General features: G+C 37.6%; 1 protein-coding gene across 3 annotated transcripts in view; it reads right to left on the reverse strand.

Annotated features, from left to right (window-relative positions):
* The window catches only part of LOC114685599 (vomeronasal type-2 receptor 116-like), a 37,599-nt gene that overhangs the window by 4,513 nt on the left and 12,940 nt on the right, over positions 1–20,146 (reverse strand). The window contains exons 2-4 of one of the 3 annotated variants that reach the window (XM_028860240.1): positions 12,027–12,312; positions 10,951–11,748; positions 9,008–9,235 (exon numbers count right to left, since the gene is read on the reverse strand). In XM_028860240.1, the coding sequence (XP_028716073.1) occupies positions 9,008–9,235; positions 10,951–11,748; positions 12,027–12,312 (1,312 nt within the window). Of the gene's footprint in view, positions 1–9,007; positions 9,236–10,896; positions 11,751–12,026; positions 12,313–20,146 lie in introns of those variants that run through there. The other 2 variants (XM_037204411.1, XM_028860241.1) reach the window with 2 other exon arrangements.

The raw sequence follows: 20,146 nt of genomic DNA on the forward strand, positions 1-20,146 counted from the left end.
AGCTTATTTTACATACACCAAATGAGTGACCACATTAAACTTAGTGTATGTTAAAATGCCCAACAAGCAAATGTATGAAAACAATCTGATGTAATTTGAGTCTCTTCTTAATCTTAGAAATTTAGGAAGAAAAATGGGTTGTTTGCTGTGGGCAAACACTATAGATTGCAAAGTGATATTTCTAGCTAATTTTCATCACCATGACAGGAAGTACACTGAAAAGTTAGAAGGAACCCTAACTGAAATATTTCACTTCAATGAACTAGCCTTCTGTCAAATTATTTATGCATTTTATTAATGTGTAATTGATGTAGGAGTCCCCAGTCCACTGTGAGCTGATGTGAGTGTCTTTTTGTATGCTGTGAAAATATGTTGCTCTCATAAGTTGATAAATAAGGCAGTTTGGATAATGATGAGGCAGAATAGGGTTAGGCAGGACATTCTAACCAGAGAGGAGGAAGGAGAAAAGCAAGACAGAGGACACTGCCAGCTGCCACCATGAGAAGTAAGATGTAAAGATACCAATAAGCCAACCGTCCACGTGGGAAAGTACAGATTTATAGAAATGGGTTAATTTAAGATATTAAATCTAGCTAGTGAGTAGCCTGAGGCAATAGGCCATACAGTTCATAATTAATATAAGCCTCTGTGTGGTTTTTTGGGAGGTCTGAACAGCTATAGGACCACAAGGATGCAGAGCCTGGTGGGCACAGGAAACCTTTCAGTTACAATGGGCAGTGCTGTCTCTAAGCAGGGCTATTTGAGAGATCAAGTAGAGCAAGCCAGTGATCAGTGTTCCTTCAGAGTTTAGTTGCAGTCTCCAGATTTCTACTTTGTCCTCCCTTTACTGTAACCCATGAGCGTAATCAGTCCTTCCTCCTCAGTTTGCTGATGGTCAGTGTTTAATCACAGCAACAGTGTAGAAAGCTAGGATAAATGGATATCAGAAACATGGGAAATATCTCTTCAAACCTCTGACAGCAAACATGAACTCCAATAAATAGCACTGCAAAGCATGACAAACAGAGTGCAAAGAGAAAAACAGCTAAGTAGGCAGAGCCTGGTGTATTTGTGCTGGGGTTGGTATGTATTGAGGTTGAAGGTGGAATGTTTCCTGAGGTCAAAGTGCCTTAGAAAGGCTGCAAGTATTTGGAGAACTGCAATAAAAGTTAGACAGTTTAAGTTAATTAAAGGATTTCTTAAAGTTTATAATATGAAAACTTTGTATAATCAAAACCTGGTGATAGCGATCTATGTACTTCTTTAGACAGCTGCTTCTTGTTACATGCTCACTTTGCATTCTTTATTTAGTATTGAGTTCTGTATCAAAATCACAGTGTCTCCTAGGCATGGCCTCTTTAACTTTCTATACAATATGATTTCCTTTTTCCTTTTTTTTTTCTTTTTTTTTTTTTTTTTTGGTTTTTCGAGACAGGGTTTCTCTGTGTAGCTTTGCAACTTTTCCTGGAACTCACTTGGTAATCCAAGCAGGCCTTGAAGTCACAGAGATCCACCTGGCTCTGCCTCCCAAGTGCTGGGATATTAAAAGATGTGCATCACCAACACCCGGCTAAATTTTCCTTTTTTGTTGTGGTTTCCTTGACACATGGTCTCACAATGTATTGATGGTATACGTCAACTACATATATAGAGTATGTTAACTTAGATCAGACAGAGATCTGCCTCTCCTGCCACCTGAATGCTGGGAATAAAGTTGTATGTTACCAGTGGGCACATTTTTTACCTTACTTCTGTATTTCATGTTTACCATTTCTTCTTATACTTGCTAAGATTAAGGACAATTTTTAAGAAGAGTGGAGAAAATGTATATCCTTCTCCATTTTTTAAAGAAATTATTTATTTTACTTACCAAGCACAGTTGCCTCTCCCTCCATTCATTCTGTTCCCACTCCACACCTCCTTTCTTCCACCCTATCTACTCCTCAAAAATGATAAGGCCTCCCACAGCTGTCAACAATTCATGACATGCCAGGTTGAGGCAGGACAATGTTCTTCCCCCCTGCATCAAGGCTGAGCGATTAATCCCACCATAGGGTATATGTTACAAATCCATCTCATGTACCAGGGACAGATCTTGGTCCCACTGAAAGGGCTGCAAACAGACTGAGCGACATATTATCACTCACATGCAAGGGACTTAGGTAGGTACCATGAAGGTCCCCTAGCTGTAGGTTTAGAGTTCCTAAGCTTCTACTAATCAGGTCAGCTTTCTCTGTGTGTTGCCCTGTCATTATCTTGACCCAACTTGATGAAATAATTCCTCTAGCACTCTTCAACTAGACTGCCACAGCTTGGCCCAAGGCTTGGCTATGAAGCTCTGCATCTGCTTCTATAGTTATTGGATAAAGACTCAATGAAAGAATTAAGGTAGTCAAAAATCTGAATGCAGGAGAAGGCCAGTTCAGGCACCCTCTCTAGGAGTCTTAGCTGAGGTTATTCTTGGGAAATCATGGGAGTTTCTCTGGCACCAGTTTTCTCCCTAACCCCATAATGTCATAATGCCCCACTCTACCAAGATGTCTCTTTTGTTGTTTTCCCTCCTCCATCCCTCCCCCAACCGGACCATCCCAGCTCCTCATGTCTCCATCCCCCATCCTCTTTCCTCTTCCCCTTACCCCTAGTTTACCCAGGAGATATCATCAATTTCCCCTTCTTAGGGTGATCCATGTGTCCCTCTTAAGGTCTTCCTTCTTACCTAGCTTATAGGGGCTGTGGAGTGTAGCCTGGTTTTCATTTGCTTTCCATCTAATATCTCCTTATGAATGAGGACATACCGTGTGTGTGTGTATCAGTGTCTGAGTTACATTACTCAGGATGATTCCCCTCGTTCAAAGAATGGATAAAGAAAATGTGGTACATTTACACAATTGAGTATTACTCAGCAGAAAAAACAAAAACCATGAAACAATGACATCATGATATTTTCAGGCAAATGGATGGAACTCAAAATATCATCCATGTCCAATTTCTGCTCATTTCTTTTGAGGGAGAGTCTCTATATGAAACTCTAGCTCATTTGGAATCTATGTATGCGAGACTGGCCATAAACTGAGAAGGTTTTGCCTGAGCCTCCCTCCAAGAGTTTTGATTAAAAATGTGCACCACCACATATGACTGACCTCACTGAGAATTTTCATGGAAACTCTTTCAGTTTCTCTTCAATGTTGTCAATAAAATTGCCATAGGAAAAAATTTAAAGTGATCAGGCTGGAATAATAAAAAACAAAACCTTATTAATCAGGATGTATTCTTTCTATTTTTGCAGGTTCTTATTTGTTTTACATGTTAAATCTGAATTGATGCTTGCCTTTGGTAAGAGCCCTATCTGCACATATTTGCATAATCACATTGTTCTATGCTTGGGTCTATTTTTTGTGCAGCATTTACTTCGAGGATAGTTCTGCATATGTTGAACCATCCTGTATCCCTGTAATGTAGTCAGGTTTTTCACAGGGACAGACATTTCTGTTGTGTTGTTTAGTTACATTAGTCAATGTTTAGTTGAGAATATTTTCCATCCATGTCTTTCCAGGTGTTTAGTCTATCATTTTCATTATTATATTCCATTTCCCCAAAATTATTTTCCTCTGTATTTACAGAAGGGATCTCTCCATGTTTGTAAGTGCAGTTTGTTTTTGGAAGCAAAAATGAATGTTGGTATTTACAAAACAATCTTATCTCTTGTGTGTTATGATTAGAGAATGTGAAGTTTAACATTGAATTTTTATTGAGAATTATTTGCTAATTATTGTCCACTTTGTTAATGCAATACATGATACAGTTTGATAACAGTTGTTTTTCTGTCCAGTGTTCTCATGCTGCCTTTGTCTTCTATAACCACTTTTATTTATCCTGATTTTCAGTGTGTAGTAGTTCTTCATGTGTCTTCCATAGAAATGTTAGAGTGGTTATGAATTCTTATAACTTACATACATCCCTCAACATTGGTATGTCTCTGTATTAGATAGGGTTCTTTAGAGTAACAGAAATTATAAAGTGAATCTGACTCTGTCTCTCTGTAATCTATTAGGATATCTTTTAGGATGTGGTCTAGCTAATCTAACAATTGCTAGGTATAAATAGTAAGCCAGGAAAGTAATAACTTCTCATTCCTTCATATTGAATATCTCAGTTGATCCTTATTAAACACTTAGTTTCCATAGATTTACCTTCTAATGCCAGTGAAGAAATGGAATCACTAGCAAGGTGAGAGCAAGCACACAAATAGCACAAGTTTCAATTTTCTGTGTCCTTACATAGGCTTCTGGTAGAGGTCATAGCCCACTTAGAGCTGAATTTTCAAGACCAAGTGTCTTGAAAACTTAAGATCTAGATAAAAGATGTGTCTTTTCCCAGCTTTAAAGATGTCAGTTAAAGGCATGACTTCCTTTTCTTCTTTCTTTCTTTCTTTCTTTCTTTCTTTCTTTCTTTCTTTCTTTCTTTCTTTCTTTCTTCCTTTCTTTCTTTCTTCCTTTCTCTTTGGTTTTATTTCACAGACATGATTGCTCTTTTTAGCCCTGGCTGTCCTGGAACTTGGTTTGAGGAATAGGTTGGCCTTCAGAGTACTGGGATTAAGACATGTATCACTATCACTTGATATAAGGCATGTCTTCCTTTCTTAAAGATCTGGATAACAAGTCTATATTCCTACTTGAATTAAGTAAAAAAAATCACCTCAAGTATGCCTTCCATTTTTAAAGTTTAATAATTTCCAAAGGTTCAAGTTTATACCCATGAAGAACCTCCATTGATTAAAAAGGATAACTTTGTTGAGCATAGTAAGTGGTTTTGGCATCTGTATCTCTAACTACTTGAAACGCATCATTGATGCTCTCCCCTTTTAATAGAGTTCATAAAGGAATCTGCTGTTATCTGGAAGGGACCTTTCTAGAAATGTGTTTTTCTCTTTGCAGCCTTCAATTTCCTTTCTTTACTTTTATAATTCAAATTCTAAGTAAAATATTTCATGGGAAGATTTTAATTTTCTGATATGTCTTTAGAATTTAAATGCCTCCTGTCTCTATGTCCACACCTCTCCCTAAATTTTGGGAATTTCCCATTGTATTTTAGTGGATATACGTTGATGTCTGGGTAAGTCCTTCTTCTCTTCTGCCCATTGTTTATAAATTTGATCCTTTAATCCTATTCCCCTGGTCCCATATATCTTTCCTTTGTCCTTATTTTTACCTTTGTCACATTATCAGTTTTCTAATTATTCTGCCTTGTCTTCAAGTCTGCCATGTTGTTTTTAACTTGAAATTTTCTGTTACTGAGAATTTTTATTAGGATATTTATTGAATTTATTTTCTTTTCTTTACATATTTTTGCTGTGGGCAACAGGAATATATCATAAGAACTAAGCTGGTTATGGGAAAGTCACTACCTGGAGGCATCAGGGAATTCCTCCAGAGGAAACCAATTCCCAAGGAGCTTTTTGTATTTTTGGCTTGTTATATATCATCTGTATTCTGTTATGAAAATCATGTGTGCTTTCATAGTTTTTCCAATTGAGTTCTCCCTAAGAATGGCTAACAGTGTGGACTGATCACTCTCTGGACTTTCACATTCCAGGTATTTGGAGAACAGCCTCAGGAAAGGCTTTCTCTGGAGTCAGATATCTCCCTTAGCCACTTTTAAGGACTATCAAGTGATACCAGTCCACATGCAAGTCTCCTAACTTAAAGTAAATTCCACAAGGAGACACCTCCCAGGGCAGCTGGACCTTATGCTTTACACAATTTAGCTCAGATCCTCCCTTCTTACAACCTTACTAACTTTATAGACCTTTAACTTCTTACCTAACTAACCACTTCTGGGAATATAGACTGAGCACATAGATCCCCTTTATGATATACTAACCAGTCATTAGCACTCAGTTGACCTTCACTTTTATCTCTCACATTTGGGATTGTAAAAGAAAGCCTGGTGGTTACTGCCTGAGGAAAATTCTTACCTGCCTTTATGACCCTGTAAAATTCAAGCCTGGTGACCTTGCTTGACCAGGGGCTTGTTATGGCTTGGGTTTATAACTGGATTCCTGGGAGATCTGGGTGGAAAGTGGAGAACTTAGAGACAGAAAACTGAGAGGGATAAGGAGGATTTTGACCAGAGAGTATATGTGGATGAGATAGAAGATGAGTAAGAGTCAGATGGGGAAGTCCTAGCTGGGTAAGAACAAGATAAAAAGGACCAAGATGAGGCAGAATTAAGATGAGAGAATTAAGATAGAAGTTAGTGGGAACAGTAGATAAATATAGAGAGAAATCAGACAAGAAAGGAGCTAGACATGAGAGCAGAATAGAAGCTATGTAGAGAGAGAACCATCACAGAACAATAAAGTGTATGAACTAAGGAGTTTCGTTTACATAGATTCATTTCTCTTCTTCAGAGATTACTATCAGCAGGTGGGAGATTCTTCCTAGACCTTGTGAGGGGACTATGGAGAGGCTGGGCCCCCTTAGTCATCAATATATTTTAGTTTGAATTTTTTCATTACTTTATAACTTTTCAAATGTGTTAGTTACATGTTCACTCAATTCCTTATTGTATGCAAGTTTTTGTGATCTGACTGCATTCTCCTATAGCTGATTTTTGTCCTCTTTGATATTCTGAAATACTGTTATAATCATTCTTTGGATTCTATTTTTGGTGTGTCTTTAAACATACTCACATTTAAGCCTATGACTGTGACTTTTGAATGTGTATTGATTTGATTACTTTATATTATGTTCCTTTTTCTACACTGAAAATTTTATATCTGGGAGTAGAGCACTGCTTGCATTGTTCCTGATCTTCTGTATGCCTCCAGTGGATGTTTTTGTAATGTTCAAGTGAGCTTAGTTAGAAAACACTTGAAATTTCATTACTGCTCTCTGAATGGATAGAAAGTAAAATTTCTATACCTTCAGCTCATATGTACTCTTCCCTGATAATAACTTTCCATGTTATTCTAAAAAAGAATATTTTTGTTGATTTTATACTATCTGGTCTCCATGAGATACAACTTTAGATCAAGCTTGAAGACTTTTCTGAAGTTAGTTTCTTTAAATTTCAAGCTACTTTATAGTCGGGAAGTTGGAATAGGATACCATAAAACTACCCACATCACAAGTCATACCTATATCATACCATAGACTTATAGTAGAATAAATCATTTATAAATTTTCAAAAACCATTTATTTTGCTAATAATACTTCCTCCCCACACACATAAGGAAATTAGACACACCCTTGTTTGGGTAGACTGTGAAAGAATTAGTGGGACCAAGAAACATTCCTCTAGTGAGCAATTTCTTTTACACAGGACATGTTTCAGTACTGGAGAATTGGCTCAGCTGTCTGTAACAAATCCTGATCAGGTAAAAGGCCCAAGTTTGATTTTTAGCACCCACTGTGTGGCCCTGCACTGTAGCTAGAGTTTTACTGCCTGCATGTTTTAATGTTTAAATGCTTGTCTTCAACTACGAATATCAAAGAGAACATAATCCAGATTCTCTGTGTGTAGCCATCTTTACATGGCTTATTTTTATATTACCTTGAGCCTATTGCTTTAAACTGCAGCATTCTAAGACTGAAATGAATCTGTGGCTTCTGGCTCTGCCAACTTCAGCTTTCCAACATGGCAGTGGTTTTCTGCCAGCTCTGGGAGCCATCAACTCTCAGAAATAGTGAGTCTATGCTTCTATCAAAGCAGCATGTGTCCAGAAACCTCTTTTTGTTTTGTACTAGCAAAGGCTAAATCCACTGCACAGCTTAATGTGCCACTTGCAGAGGCCTCATTCAAGCCATACTGCAGGTTGAGCACACCAAGAACCCACTGTAATAGATAGTAGCTCAAACACACAGGCTACCGCTATCAAGAAAGAGACAACTAGGAACTGTTTTGAGCTCCATTTTAGAATCTTTTCAGTGTGGTTTTAGGTGGAAACTCTTGCCAACACGTTGGGTGCCATTTGTAGCTAGAGTTTTCCTGCCTTGTCCACAGTCAGGACAAATCTCTGTCACCAGCCACTTCCATAGCTGCTCAGAACCAACCAAGTAAACACAGAGACTTCTTATATTGCTTACAAACTGAATGGCTGTGGCAGGCTTCTTGCTAACTGTTCTTATAGCTGAAATTAATCCATTTCCATAAATCTATACCTGGCCACATGGCTCATGGCTTACAGGCATCTTCAAGTGATGCTTGTCATGGCAGAATTTGGCAGTCTCTCCCTTTGCCTTCCTGTTCCCTCAATTCTCCTCTCTGTTAGTGCTGCCTATACATTGTGCCTGCCCACTGGCCAATCAGTGTTTTATTTATTGACCAGTCAGAGCAATTTGACATACAGATCATCCCACAGCACTGTACTGTCTCCACTTCCCAGGGATCCAAGTCATTGTTTTGGAATCGATATCACCAGGCATATATGACAATGCATCCATACACATTTAACAGAAAAAAGAAGGAAAAAAAGAAAAATCAATGTTATCATTGATAGGGTATCTAAATGTGTTATGAAAATATTATCTTAACATATGGTTAGAGATATTGACCATTTAGGACACTGTTGGTAAAAAGGATTAAAGCAAATTATATACTAACAAACAGTGGTTTGCATGTGTTTACTTTCATCCTGCTTACATTTAACTTCAGTCTTTCAGCATCTATGTCAAAGGTTCAGCAGAAAAAAGGACAATCACTGTGTAGTAATCAGAATGGAATCAAGAAGATATTGCTCACTACTGGAAATAATATACTACAGTGTTAACAATAAATTTATATGTTGAAAAAACAGAAACCTGTTCTAGAATGGTAAAAATTTACAGTATGTGTGGCATGCATGTCTGAGACCCTCAAAGAATTAATAAAAATATCACATCAAAAACTGAATGGAGAAAATATAAATTAGGAGGCTAGAAAATGCTTCTCAATGTGACAATCTATTTCACCACCTGATAATGTAACCATGGTGTAACAGAAATGATTACAGTTAGGTCAGACCCACCTGTCTATTTCCTGTGGACCACTCTATCACATCTTCATATATATTCAGCTGTTGACCAACTGGGAAATATGGACTATACTCTCCTATCTTCACCTTAAATCCAAATCCATTTGGGAAATTCCAAATCTGGAAAATGTCATACTCAGCCTGTAGGTTTTCTCTCTGGTTCATATTCACTTTTTCTCCAATAGGATTAGTGAAGTGAGTCTTTCTCAGAATGGAGTGCAGCTGAAAGAGAGGCAGCATTCTATAGTGTATGTGTGTAGATGTAACTAACCGTCTTATTAAATAAGAGACACAGAAACAATGTAAAAGAGAAAGCCGAGAAGTCAGAGCTCAGAGCTAAAATCTCATCCTTCTGCCTGCGGTGTCCCAGCTTTCCGAAAGAGACCTATTTCCTGTCTGTTCGTCTATTTATAGTATTTTGTTCTGCCTTCTCATTGGTTGTAAACCCAAACACGTGACTGCCTCGTCACTGTCTGAATGTACAGCCCCCTAGGTCTTAAAGGTATATGTCTCCAATGCTGGCTATATCCCTGAACACACAGAGATCTATGGGATTAAAGGCGTGTGCCACCACCGCCACACTCGTGCTATGGCTCTAATAACTCTGACCCCTGGACAACTTTATTTATTAACATACAATCAAAATCACATTTCAGTACAATTAGAATACCACCACATATGTGCCCTTCCTTGTTGTCAGAAATCATATACTGATTTCTTCGGTAAAGCAATGTTAATGAAGGTGTCCAGGGAAGAAATACAATACAAGTAAGTGGATAAATATAACTATCATAACATTCCTAAATTTTAAGTTCTTTCAGAGCATTTTACCAAAAAGAAACCCAGACATACATACAGATACCAAATATTGATAAGAAAAATGCACACACACAGAATGAAAGAGACTCACATCCATACAGACTTACATACATCATATAGCTATATACAATATACACACACTTATACACATATACATGTCATACACACACATGAAAATACAGTCATAAACAGACAGACACATGAATACAAACAGACATGCAGAAACAGAAACCTGCAAAAATACACAGGCTCACACAAAAATGCCCACTTTTTATAGACAAATGCACACAAGGAGACATACACAAATCAAGGCACCTACATAGACAGACATTGACATAGACAAATTTATGATCCCATCCAAAGAGAGATTGACAGACAAAGATACAGATAGACACACAGAAACACAGATACACATATGTGCAAGCACATATGCAAAACACACAAATAGTCACATGCAGACACATGCAATGAAAAAGACACACAGGAAGTAATATACAGAAATAAACTTAAAGAAAGACATTGACACAGGACAAATTTATGCTTAGTTCCATAGACAGACAGATATGCAGACAGACAGAAACACATATATACTCAGCATAATAAATATACACACAGAAACACACACCTACAAGTGGGAACCATCCATTCACACATATAAATGCACATGTATGTTCTGAAATGAATTATAGCACTGTTTCCTGGGTAATTACTCTAGAGTGTCAAAGGAGTTCCCCAGAGCCTACAGTGTGGCAGAATCTGTTGAGAGCATTTGTAAAAACCATCTGATACACTGATTACCACATATTTGACAATTGATGATCAAGGGCTCTTCTTCTTTTCATGGAGAGAATTAATGAGGCAGGAATGTTAAGTTTCTGGTGCAGAGCAGGGGCAATGATATTCACATGCTATGTAAGATAATTACTAATATTCCTTGATAAATTGTGTCTTCCATTCCATTGCTTTTGCATTAAGATTTAAACCAACCTCTAGATTGGGTTTTCAGAAATATGTCTATTTTATTAAATATTTACTAATCCAGTAAATCAGAGCATCTGACAGACTGCAAGGCAATGATATTGATGACACAATATTTTATCCAATAGAAGAAACACTACCTTCAAGCAGTTACCATAGTGTTCTTCCCCATCATCCACTTGTTGAAGAAGCATCTCATGGGCAGCATGGGCCACGGTGTACACAGCATTATATATGTCATAACCTTCATCACTAAAAGCCATGTCGAACGTCTCTGTCATTAGCCATTGCAATGAAGCATTGGATGAACAATTCTTCAGTGTCTCACACTTAGAAGCTGAGACCTCACAGTTAAAGTTCATCCACCCCAGCCTTGCGAGGTATTCATCTGAGTATTTGAGAGGGTTCAGTGTCTGGAGAAATTTTTTAAAACCAGAAATCTCAGAATGGTGTTGTGCAAAAGCTAGTGTCCCATAGTATGTGTCAAGTGTTAAGTCTCTCTTACTTGTAGTGACATCCCACTGTGATGTGGTCACCCATATTTTCTTTATATCTAGAGATTCCCACATTCTAAAGCTCAAAGCAAGAGTACTGTTTGTGTCACCATAAATGATAACTATATTTGTGGATGATGTCATGATTTGGGTATAATACACTTCTGCTCTTGACATGTATACGTGCATGTTGACTGGGATCATACTCACAAAGGCAAAGCAGACTGTATTTTTTTCCATCTCTCTTCTCAAATGTGATAGAAATTGGGTACCCTGATCATTGTCTAAGATGGCCAGTCCTATCCAGTTCCAACTGAAGTGAAGCATCAAAGAAACCATGGCCAGGGGTAGAGCTGTGTCCTTGGGGGCCATCTGATACAGATAGGGAAATTTTTCGTGATCACTCAGAATAGGATGGAAAGGTCCATAGGTGAGCTGCACGAACTAGGACAAAGGGGACAGCATGAGGTTGCATGCACTCCTAAGAACTTTTATACAAACTTTCTGCAAAACACTCCATAAAATTTTCTTAAATGTTACTTCTTTCTTCATCTCAATTTCAAAAAAGGAAATGAATCCCCATCAAGTCTCTGAAAAGTACCCTTGACCACAATGTTTGATATAAGTGTGAGGTTAATATCCTCCTCATACTCTCCTTATCATCTGGGAGTGGTACCAACAGAGTCATGATTTCTTGCAAACCCACACCATAAATGTCTCACCTCTTGAGATCCGTAGTGGTCCTGGAATATCCCGACCATTGCAGATGTTGCCCAGTCTGGTCCACTCAGCATCAATATACACATAACGAATCCAATACAATTATAATTAGGGGGAAAACGATTATATTCTTCAGAAAGAGGCATGCCACTGTATAATTTTTTCAAAGTCTTAAAACCACCTTCAGGGAATACGAATGACATATTTGGCAAAAGATCAGGGTTCCTATTGACTTCATCCATGGAAAAAGCTAAGACCAATGGAAAGTACTTGTTTTCCGTTGGTGATCTGGAAAAGGGCATGGCGTTTATTATGGACAGAGGTCTACAGATAATCCTTTGTAGTCATTATAGAAGTTATTGTAGTTATAGAAGGACTATAACAAACTGGATGGTATTCCCAAACCCCAAATACTGAAACAAATGTCCTATGCTGTGAGGTTGGAATGACATAAGAAGCTGGAAGCTTACAATAGTTTTTTAAATTTCATGAGAGTGCATCTCCCATTAATAGCATGAGCCAGTGGCATCTTCCATAGAGAGTGGTGTCCATTTTGATTTGGGGGTGCTTACTTAGCAGGTAAAGACAAAGACACAGGCTTTATCTAAGCAGCAATCCTGATCATGTCTTCATTTTTGAATTATCAAGCAATTTGAAAAATACATGTGATGTGTGAACCAATGAGACTATGGCATTTTTTATGAATTTAACTGACTTGGCTAAGGAACTCAAATAATGTTTTACGAGCACACAATACTTTGTACATTTGACTCTTGTGCTTACAATTTTTTAAAATCAGTGGGCAATCTAGTTAACATATACCCTCATACCCATTTTGTCTTATTCTTTTGTTGTTATGGTTTAATCTGACACAGGTGTAAAATCTTTATTTAGAGATTTATGTTTAAATAAATTTAACTACTAGAGAGGTATTTGGTAAAGATATAAGTCACCATTCACCTGAATGTATGGACAGGACTATTGCTTACATAGGCCATAGTGAAAAATGGATTATATGCTTTTGAATGATACTTTGTTCTAGAGCACACTGAACTGAAATGTACAGGGATGTACCTGATCCATATCCTGAGTACAGAGATTAAGGACATTTGCTACCTCCCCAGTATTGTTCAGCTATTTTATGTTTTCACAGGTAAGCCATATGTTCCCACTTGGTATATATGATCAACATATTTTTTTCTAGAAAGCATCTCATGACTATCTTTCCACTTATACTAACCAGAACGTGTATCCTACTGATATTTGTATATGCCAGTATTAAATCGTTATAAAATAGAAGACTATAAAGTGTAAAATGTATGAAAGATTATTTATCAAAGTAATATACAATTAGGAGGGAACAATACAAACTTTTATTTCTGTTTATGGGAAGAATAATAACTTCTGTTTCTTTATAATCATTTCCTATCATCTGACCAATAAATATCAAACATACTCCTTCATTCTAAATGATACACTCAAAGTTAAATACAGTGTCAATTCCACTTAGAAATTGTACCACTGTGTTTTCTTTAGGTATAAAAATAAGATTTACATGTACATTTTTAAAATAAAAATTATTTTAATATTTCTTTATTACAACCCAGAAAAATATCATTAAAAATTTCTTTTTTTTTGTCTAGACCATTTACATTTGACAAATTCAGAGAAAATATTACATTAACTGTCCTATTTTGGTGAGTACCTAATTCAATTTAATCCTAACTTAAATTGCCAACAGAAAATTATCTTATGATGTCTTTCAAATTTATACACTTAAACGTCTTTTTCAAGTTTCTTTTGTGAACTTCTTTTTTTTATTTATTTTACAATACTATTCAGTTCTACATAATAGTCACAGATTCCCTTGTTCTCTCCCTTCCTGCCCCCCTCCCCTTCCCCCCAGCCCACCCCCCATTCCCACCTCCTCCAGATCAAGGACTCCCCCGAGGACTGGGATCAACCTGATAGACTCAGTCCAGGCAGGTCCAGTCCCCTCCTCCCAGACTGAGCCAAGCGTCCCTGCATAAGTCACAGGTTTCAAATACCTAACTCATGCAACGAGCTCAGGACCTGGTACCACTGCCTAGATGCCTCCCAAACAGATCAAGCGAATCGACTGTCTCACCTATTCAGAGGGCCTGATCCAGTTGGGAGCCCCTCAGTCTTTGGTTCATAGTTCATGTGTTTCCATTCATTTGGTTATTTGTCCCTGTGCTTTATCCAACCTTGGTTTCAATAATTCTCGCTCATATACACCCTCCTATTTCTCACTAATTAGACTCCCAGCATTCCACCAGGGGCCTATCCATGGATGTCTGCATCCAGATTCCTCATTCCTTGGATGGGGTTTATAGCACAACTATTAGGGTGTTTGACCATCCCATCACTTCAGTAGGTCAGTTCCAGCTGTCTCTCGACCATTGCCAGCAGTCTTTCATAGGGGTATCTTTGTGGATTTCTGTGGGCCTCTTTAGCTCTTTGTTTCTTCCTTTTCTCATGTGGTCTTCATTTACCATGGTCTCCTATTCCTTGTTCTCCCTCTCATTTCTTGACTCAGCTAGGATCTCCCACTCTCTTTCCCTCGACCATCACCCTTCATTGCTCCCACTCATATCCAGGCTGTTCATGTAGATCTCATCCATTTCTCTGTGTCTTTCTTGGGGTCTCATTTTCCAGGTAGCCTTGCTGATGATGTGAGAAGCAGTCCAGTCATCCTTGTTCCACATCTAGCATATTCCTATGAGTGAGTACATATCATATTTGTCTTTCTGAGTCTGGGTTACCTCACACTGGATGATTTTTTCTACATCCATCCATTTGTCTGCAAACCTCATGATATCATTGTTTTTCTCTGCTGAGTAGTATTCCATTGTGTATATGTGCCACAATTTATTTATCCATTCTTCAGTTGAAGGGCATCTAGGTTGTTTCCAGGTTTGGGCTATTACAAACAATGCTGATATGAACATAGCTGAGCAAGTGCTCTTGTGGTATGATTGAGCATTTCTTGGGTATATGCCCAGGAGTGGTATAGCTGGATCTTGGGGAAGATTGATTCCCAATTTTCTAAGAAAGCACCATATTGAATTCCAAAGTTGTTGTACAAGCTGGCATTCCCACCAGCAGTGGAGGAGCGTTCCCCTAGTTCTCCATCCTCTCCAGCATAAAGTGTCTTCAGTGGTTTTGATCTTAGCCATTCTGACAGGCATAAGGTGGCATCTCAGAGTTGTTTTGATTTGCATTACCCTGATGATTAGGGATGTTGAGCAATTCCTTAAATGTCTTTCAGCAAATTTGAGTTTCCTGTGTTGAGAATTCTCTGTTTAGTTCTAAAGCCCATTTCTCAATTGGAATGTTGGTCGTTTTGATGTCTAATTTCTTGAGTTCCTTATATATTCTGGATCTCAATCCTCTGTCAGATGTGGGGTTGGTGAAGATTTTTTCCCATTCTGTAGTCTGTCACTTTGCTTTGTTTACCATATCCTTCACTCTACAAAAGATTCTCTGTTTCAAGAGGTCCAATTGATTGATTGTTTGTCTCAGTGTCTGTGCTACTTGTGTTATATTTAGGAAGTGATCTCCTAGGCCAATGTGTTCAAGACTACTTCCTACTTTCTCTTCTAGCAGATTCAAAGTAGCTGGATTTATGTTGAGGTACTTAATCCACTTGAACTTAAGTTTTGTGCACGGTGACAGATATGGATCTATTTGTAGCCTTCTACATGTTGATATCCAGTTATGCCAGCACCATTTGTTGATGGTGCTTTCTTTTTTCCATAGTACACTTTTGTCTTCTTTGTCAAAAATTAAATGTTCATAGGTGTGTGGGATAATGTCAGGGTCTTTAATTCAATTCCTTTGGTCCACATGTCATTTTTTATGCCAATACCAAGCTGTTTTTATTACTGTAGCTCTATAGTAGAGCTTGAAGTCAGGGATCATGATGCCTCCAGAGGTTGTTTTATTGTACAAGATTCTTTTGGCTATCCTGGGTTTTTTGTTTTTCCATATGAAGTTGAGTATTATTCTTTCCAGGTCTGTGAAGAATTGTGTTGGTATTTTGATGGGGATTGCATTGAATCTGTAGATTGCTTTTGGTAAGATTGCCATTTTTACTATGTTAACCCTGATTATGCATGAGCATGGAAGATCTTTCCATTTTCTGACATCTTCTTCAATTTCTTTTTTCAGGGACTTAAAGTTCTTGTCATATCGGTCCTTCACTTGCTTGGTTAGTGTTACCCCAAGGTATTTTATGTCATTTGTGGCTATTGTAAATGGTGATGTATCTCTAATTGCCTTCTCAGCTTCTTTGTCCTATGTATAGAGGAGGGCTACTGATTTTTTTGATTTGATCTTGTATCCTGCTATGTTGCTGAAGGTGTTTATAAGCTTTATCAGTTCCTGGGTGGAATCTTTGGGGTCACTCAAGTATACTATCATGTCATCTGCAAATAGGGAAAGCTTAACTTCTTCCTTTCCAATTTGTATCCCCTTAATCTCCTTATGTTGTCTTATTGCTCTGGCTAGAACTTCAAGTACTATATTGAATAAGTATGGGGAGAGTGGACAGCCTTGCCTCGTTCCTGATTTTAGTGGAATTGCTTTGAGTTTCTCTCCATTTAATTTGATGTTGGCTGTTGGCTTGCTGTCAATTGCCTTTATTATGTTTAGGTATGTTCCCTGTATTCCTGATTGCTCCAAGATTTTTATCATGAAGGGGTGTTGGATTTTGTCAAATGACTTTTCTCCATCTAGTGAGATGATCATGTGTTTTTTTCTTTGAGTTTGTTTATATGGTGTATTACATTGATGGACTTTCGTATGTTGAACCACCCTTGCATCCCTGGGATGAAGCCTACTTGGTCATCGTGGATAATTGCTCTGATGTGTTCTTGGAGTCTGTTTGCCACTATTTTATTGAGTATTTTTGCATCAATATTCATGAGGGAGATCAGTCTGTAGTTTTCTTTCTTTGTTACATTCTTATTTGGTTTAGGAATCATGGTAATTGTAGCCTCATAGAAGGAGTTTGGTAATGTTCCTGTTTCTATTATGTGGAACAATTTAGAGAGTATTGGTATTAACTCTTCTTTGAAGATCTGGTAGAATTCTGCACTGAAACCATCTGGTCCTGGGCATTTTTTGGTTGGGAGACTTTTAATGACTGTTTCTATTTCCTTAGGGGTTATTGGACTATTTAAATAGTTTATCTGGTCTTTATTTAACTTAGGTATGTGGTACCTATCCAGAAAAATGTCCATATATTTTAGGTTTTCCAGTTTTGTGGAGTAGAGGTTTTTGAAATATGACCTTATAATTCTCTGGATTTCCGCAATGTCTGTTGCTATGTCCCCCTTTTTACTTCTGATTTTGTTGATTTGGATTCTCTCTCTCTGTCTTTTGGTTAGTTTGGATAAGGGCTTGTCTATCTTGTTGATTTTCTCAAAGAACCAACTCTTTGTTTCATTAATTTTTTGTATTATTCTCTTAGTTTCTAATTTATCAATTTCACCTCTCACTTTGATAATTTCCTGGCGTCTATTCTTCCTGGGTGACTTTGCTTCTTCTTGTTCTAGAGCTTTCAGGTGTGCTGTTAAGTCACTACTATGGGATTTCTCCAAATTCTTTATGTGGGCATTTAGTGCTATGAATTTCCCTCTTTGCACTGCTTTCATAGTGTCCCATAAGTTTGTGTATGTGGTGTCTTTTTTTCGTTGATCTCTAGGAAGTCTTTAATTTCTTCCTTCATTTCTTCCTTAACCCATTCTGAACATCTATGCCCCAAACACAAGGCCACCCACATATATAAAAGAAACATTACTAAAGCTTAAACCACATATAAAACCCCACACATTAATAGTGGGAGATCTCAACACCCCACTTTCACCACTGGACAGATCTCCCAAATCGAAACTTAACAGAGAAATAAAGGACTTAACTGATATCATGACCCAATTGTACCTAATAGATATCTACAGAACATTCCATCCTAACAATAAAGAATATACCTTCTTCTCAGCACCCCATGGAAATTTCTCTAAAATCGACCACATACTTGGCCACAAAGCAACTCTCAACAGATAAAAAACAATTGGAATAACCTCCTGTGTTCTATCAGACCACCATGGTTTAAAGTTAGATTTCAACAACAACAAAAACTACAGAAAACCTACAATCTCATGGAAACTGAATAATGCTCAACTGAGTCACCAATTGGTTAAGGAAGAAATAATGAAAATTTCAGTATCACACAACAGGAATTTGTGACTAGAACTTGTGAAGCTCAAACACTAACTACTGCACACTAAACATTCAGAAAAATCAAATAACTGAGCCATTGGAGTGGGCCAGTTAATTAAAGTAGTGTGTTTCATAACTGCCATCAACAATCTACCAAATGAAATGTATATTATGCCCTTTTTCGGAAAATAAGCAGATATAATAAGCAAAATTACATAAATTAAACATAGGAGGTAATTGGGATGTAAGTGTCAGAGAATAAACAATTTAAATATAAAGAAAGAAAACATGATTCTTAAATAATGGCAAAGATGTGCAAATAGGTAACTCCTCTAACCCTGTTCTCAAGTGTTGCCAAGTATCTCCTACCACAGCCATCTCTCAAGCAAGAGACAAGGGAAGTGAGAGCCTCACTTTTCAAAGAATGAAAACATATCATTTACACTCTATAAATTCCTTACTTACTAAATAGAGAGTGAAGAACTGAACTTTGAAATTAAAGCCAAGTTTTGTACATGTATGTAAGTGAAGCATGGAGAAATAGGAAAACATGATGTTCACAATGAACATGTCTCCTACTTCTGTTCTCCATGAGGCTTCAGAAGACATAATGGAACCACATTCAGAGTGTCTGAAATAGTAAGTGTACATCTATGTGAAAATTCTCTGCAGCTAAGTGTGTCACAAATATTAGTTGTCCTATCACGTGCATTAGTACCTATACACTAATGGAGGGACCATCAGCTGACTCTACTCTATGACTGTTTACATGTATCCAGCTATAATGATATTAATTGAAACAGAATTGTGGTCCAATTGATTAGACATCATCTGCTACTGTGCTACAGAAACTTTGAAGAAGAAGGCTATATGTGATAGAACAAGGAAGAGTCCTTTCTTAACTCAGCTTCCAACCTTGTAAGTTGGAGTTGTAACTGAGAGAAAAACAGAAAACACTCTGGACAAAACAAAATGGAAAATAGCATCGAGTCTCTAAAATAATTTTGGGTGTTTGTTGATGTGCAGGTTGGCAAAATGGGGGAGAAGATTCAAAGCTTTTCTCTGATGTTTTTCCCCTATCCATCATTAAATATTGGCGATGATATTTCATAAAACATAAAAGGAACTTATTTATATTAAATCATTGTTGAAATTCCCTTTTTCTATTGGTGACTGCGCTGCTGCAAGGGAGAAGACACAACCTGTCACCAAGTCTCCATCCTTGTCTTCATTCTGATTTCTTCTCCAGGAGCATCTGGAATGAATGAAACTGGACACAAGAACTGGAATTCTCATGAACAAGAAGAGGAAAGTCAAAGTGAACACATTTGTCCAGTTGTGTGCCTGAGCAGTGTCAATTGTGACCAGCCATGCAGATACACACATCAAATGGGCAGCCATGTATTCCCATCTGCTTTCATTTTTGTGGATGGAGAGGAGACACCTGTGCATTTATGATTTTTTTTCTGGTGTTTCCTTACTCCTTAAACAATCTCTAACACTTTCTTCTCTGTGGCTCTGGATCTGATGTCAGCGGTCCATGGGATTAAATTTGGTTGATAAATATATATGAGGTAAGTTTAGGTAGTTTCATGACATGACTCATCTTTGTGGAAATTAATGGCCCTGGCAGGATACAAACTTGGGAAAATTGGTACCATGACTGCCTCATCAACCCATAAATGTTAATGCCTTTAGATGGGTTGTCATAGAATTTAATAGATGATCCACAGTGAGACATGCATTATTAGTTCAGGAGGACTGAAAAAGTCAGACTTCGTGGTTACACACTGGGCATTTGTATCACAAAGTGCTTGTCAGGTTAAAGCTATTTCATTTATTGGAGCAATTGAGTTCAACACAACTTGTACAGTGA

The sequence above is a fragment of the Peromyscus leucopus genome, chromosome 1 (genome assembly GCF_004664715.2).
Source record: "Peromyscus leucopus breed LL Stock chromosome 1, UCI_PerLeu_2.1, whole genome shotgun sequence".
In the NCBI taxonomy this organism is placed as follows: domain Eukaryota; kingdom Metazoa; phylum Chordata; class Mammalia; order Rodentia; family Cricetidae; genus Peromyscus; species Peromyscus leucopus.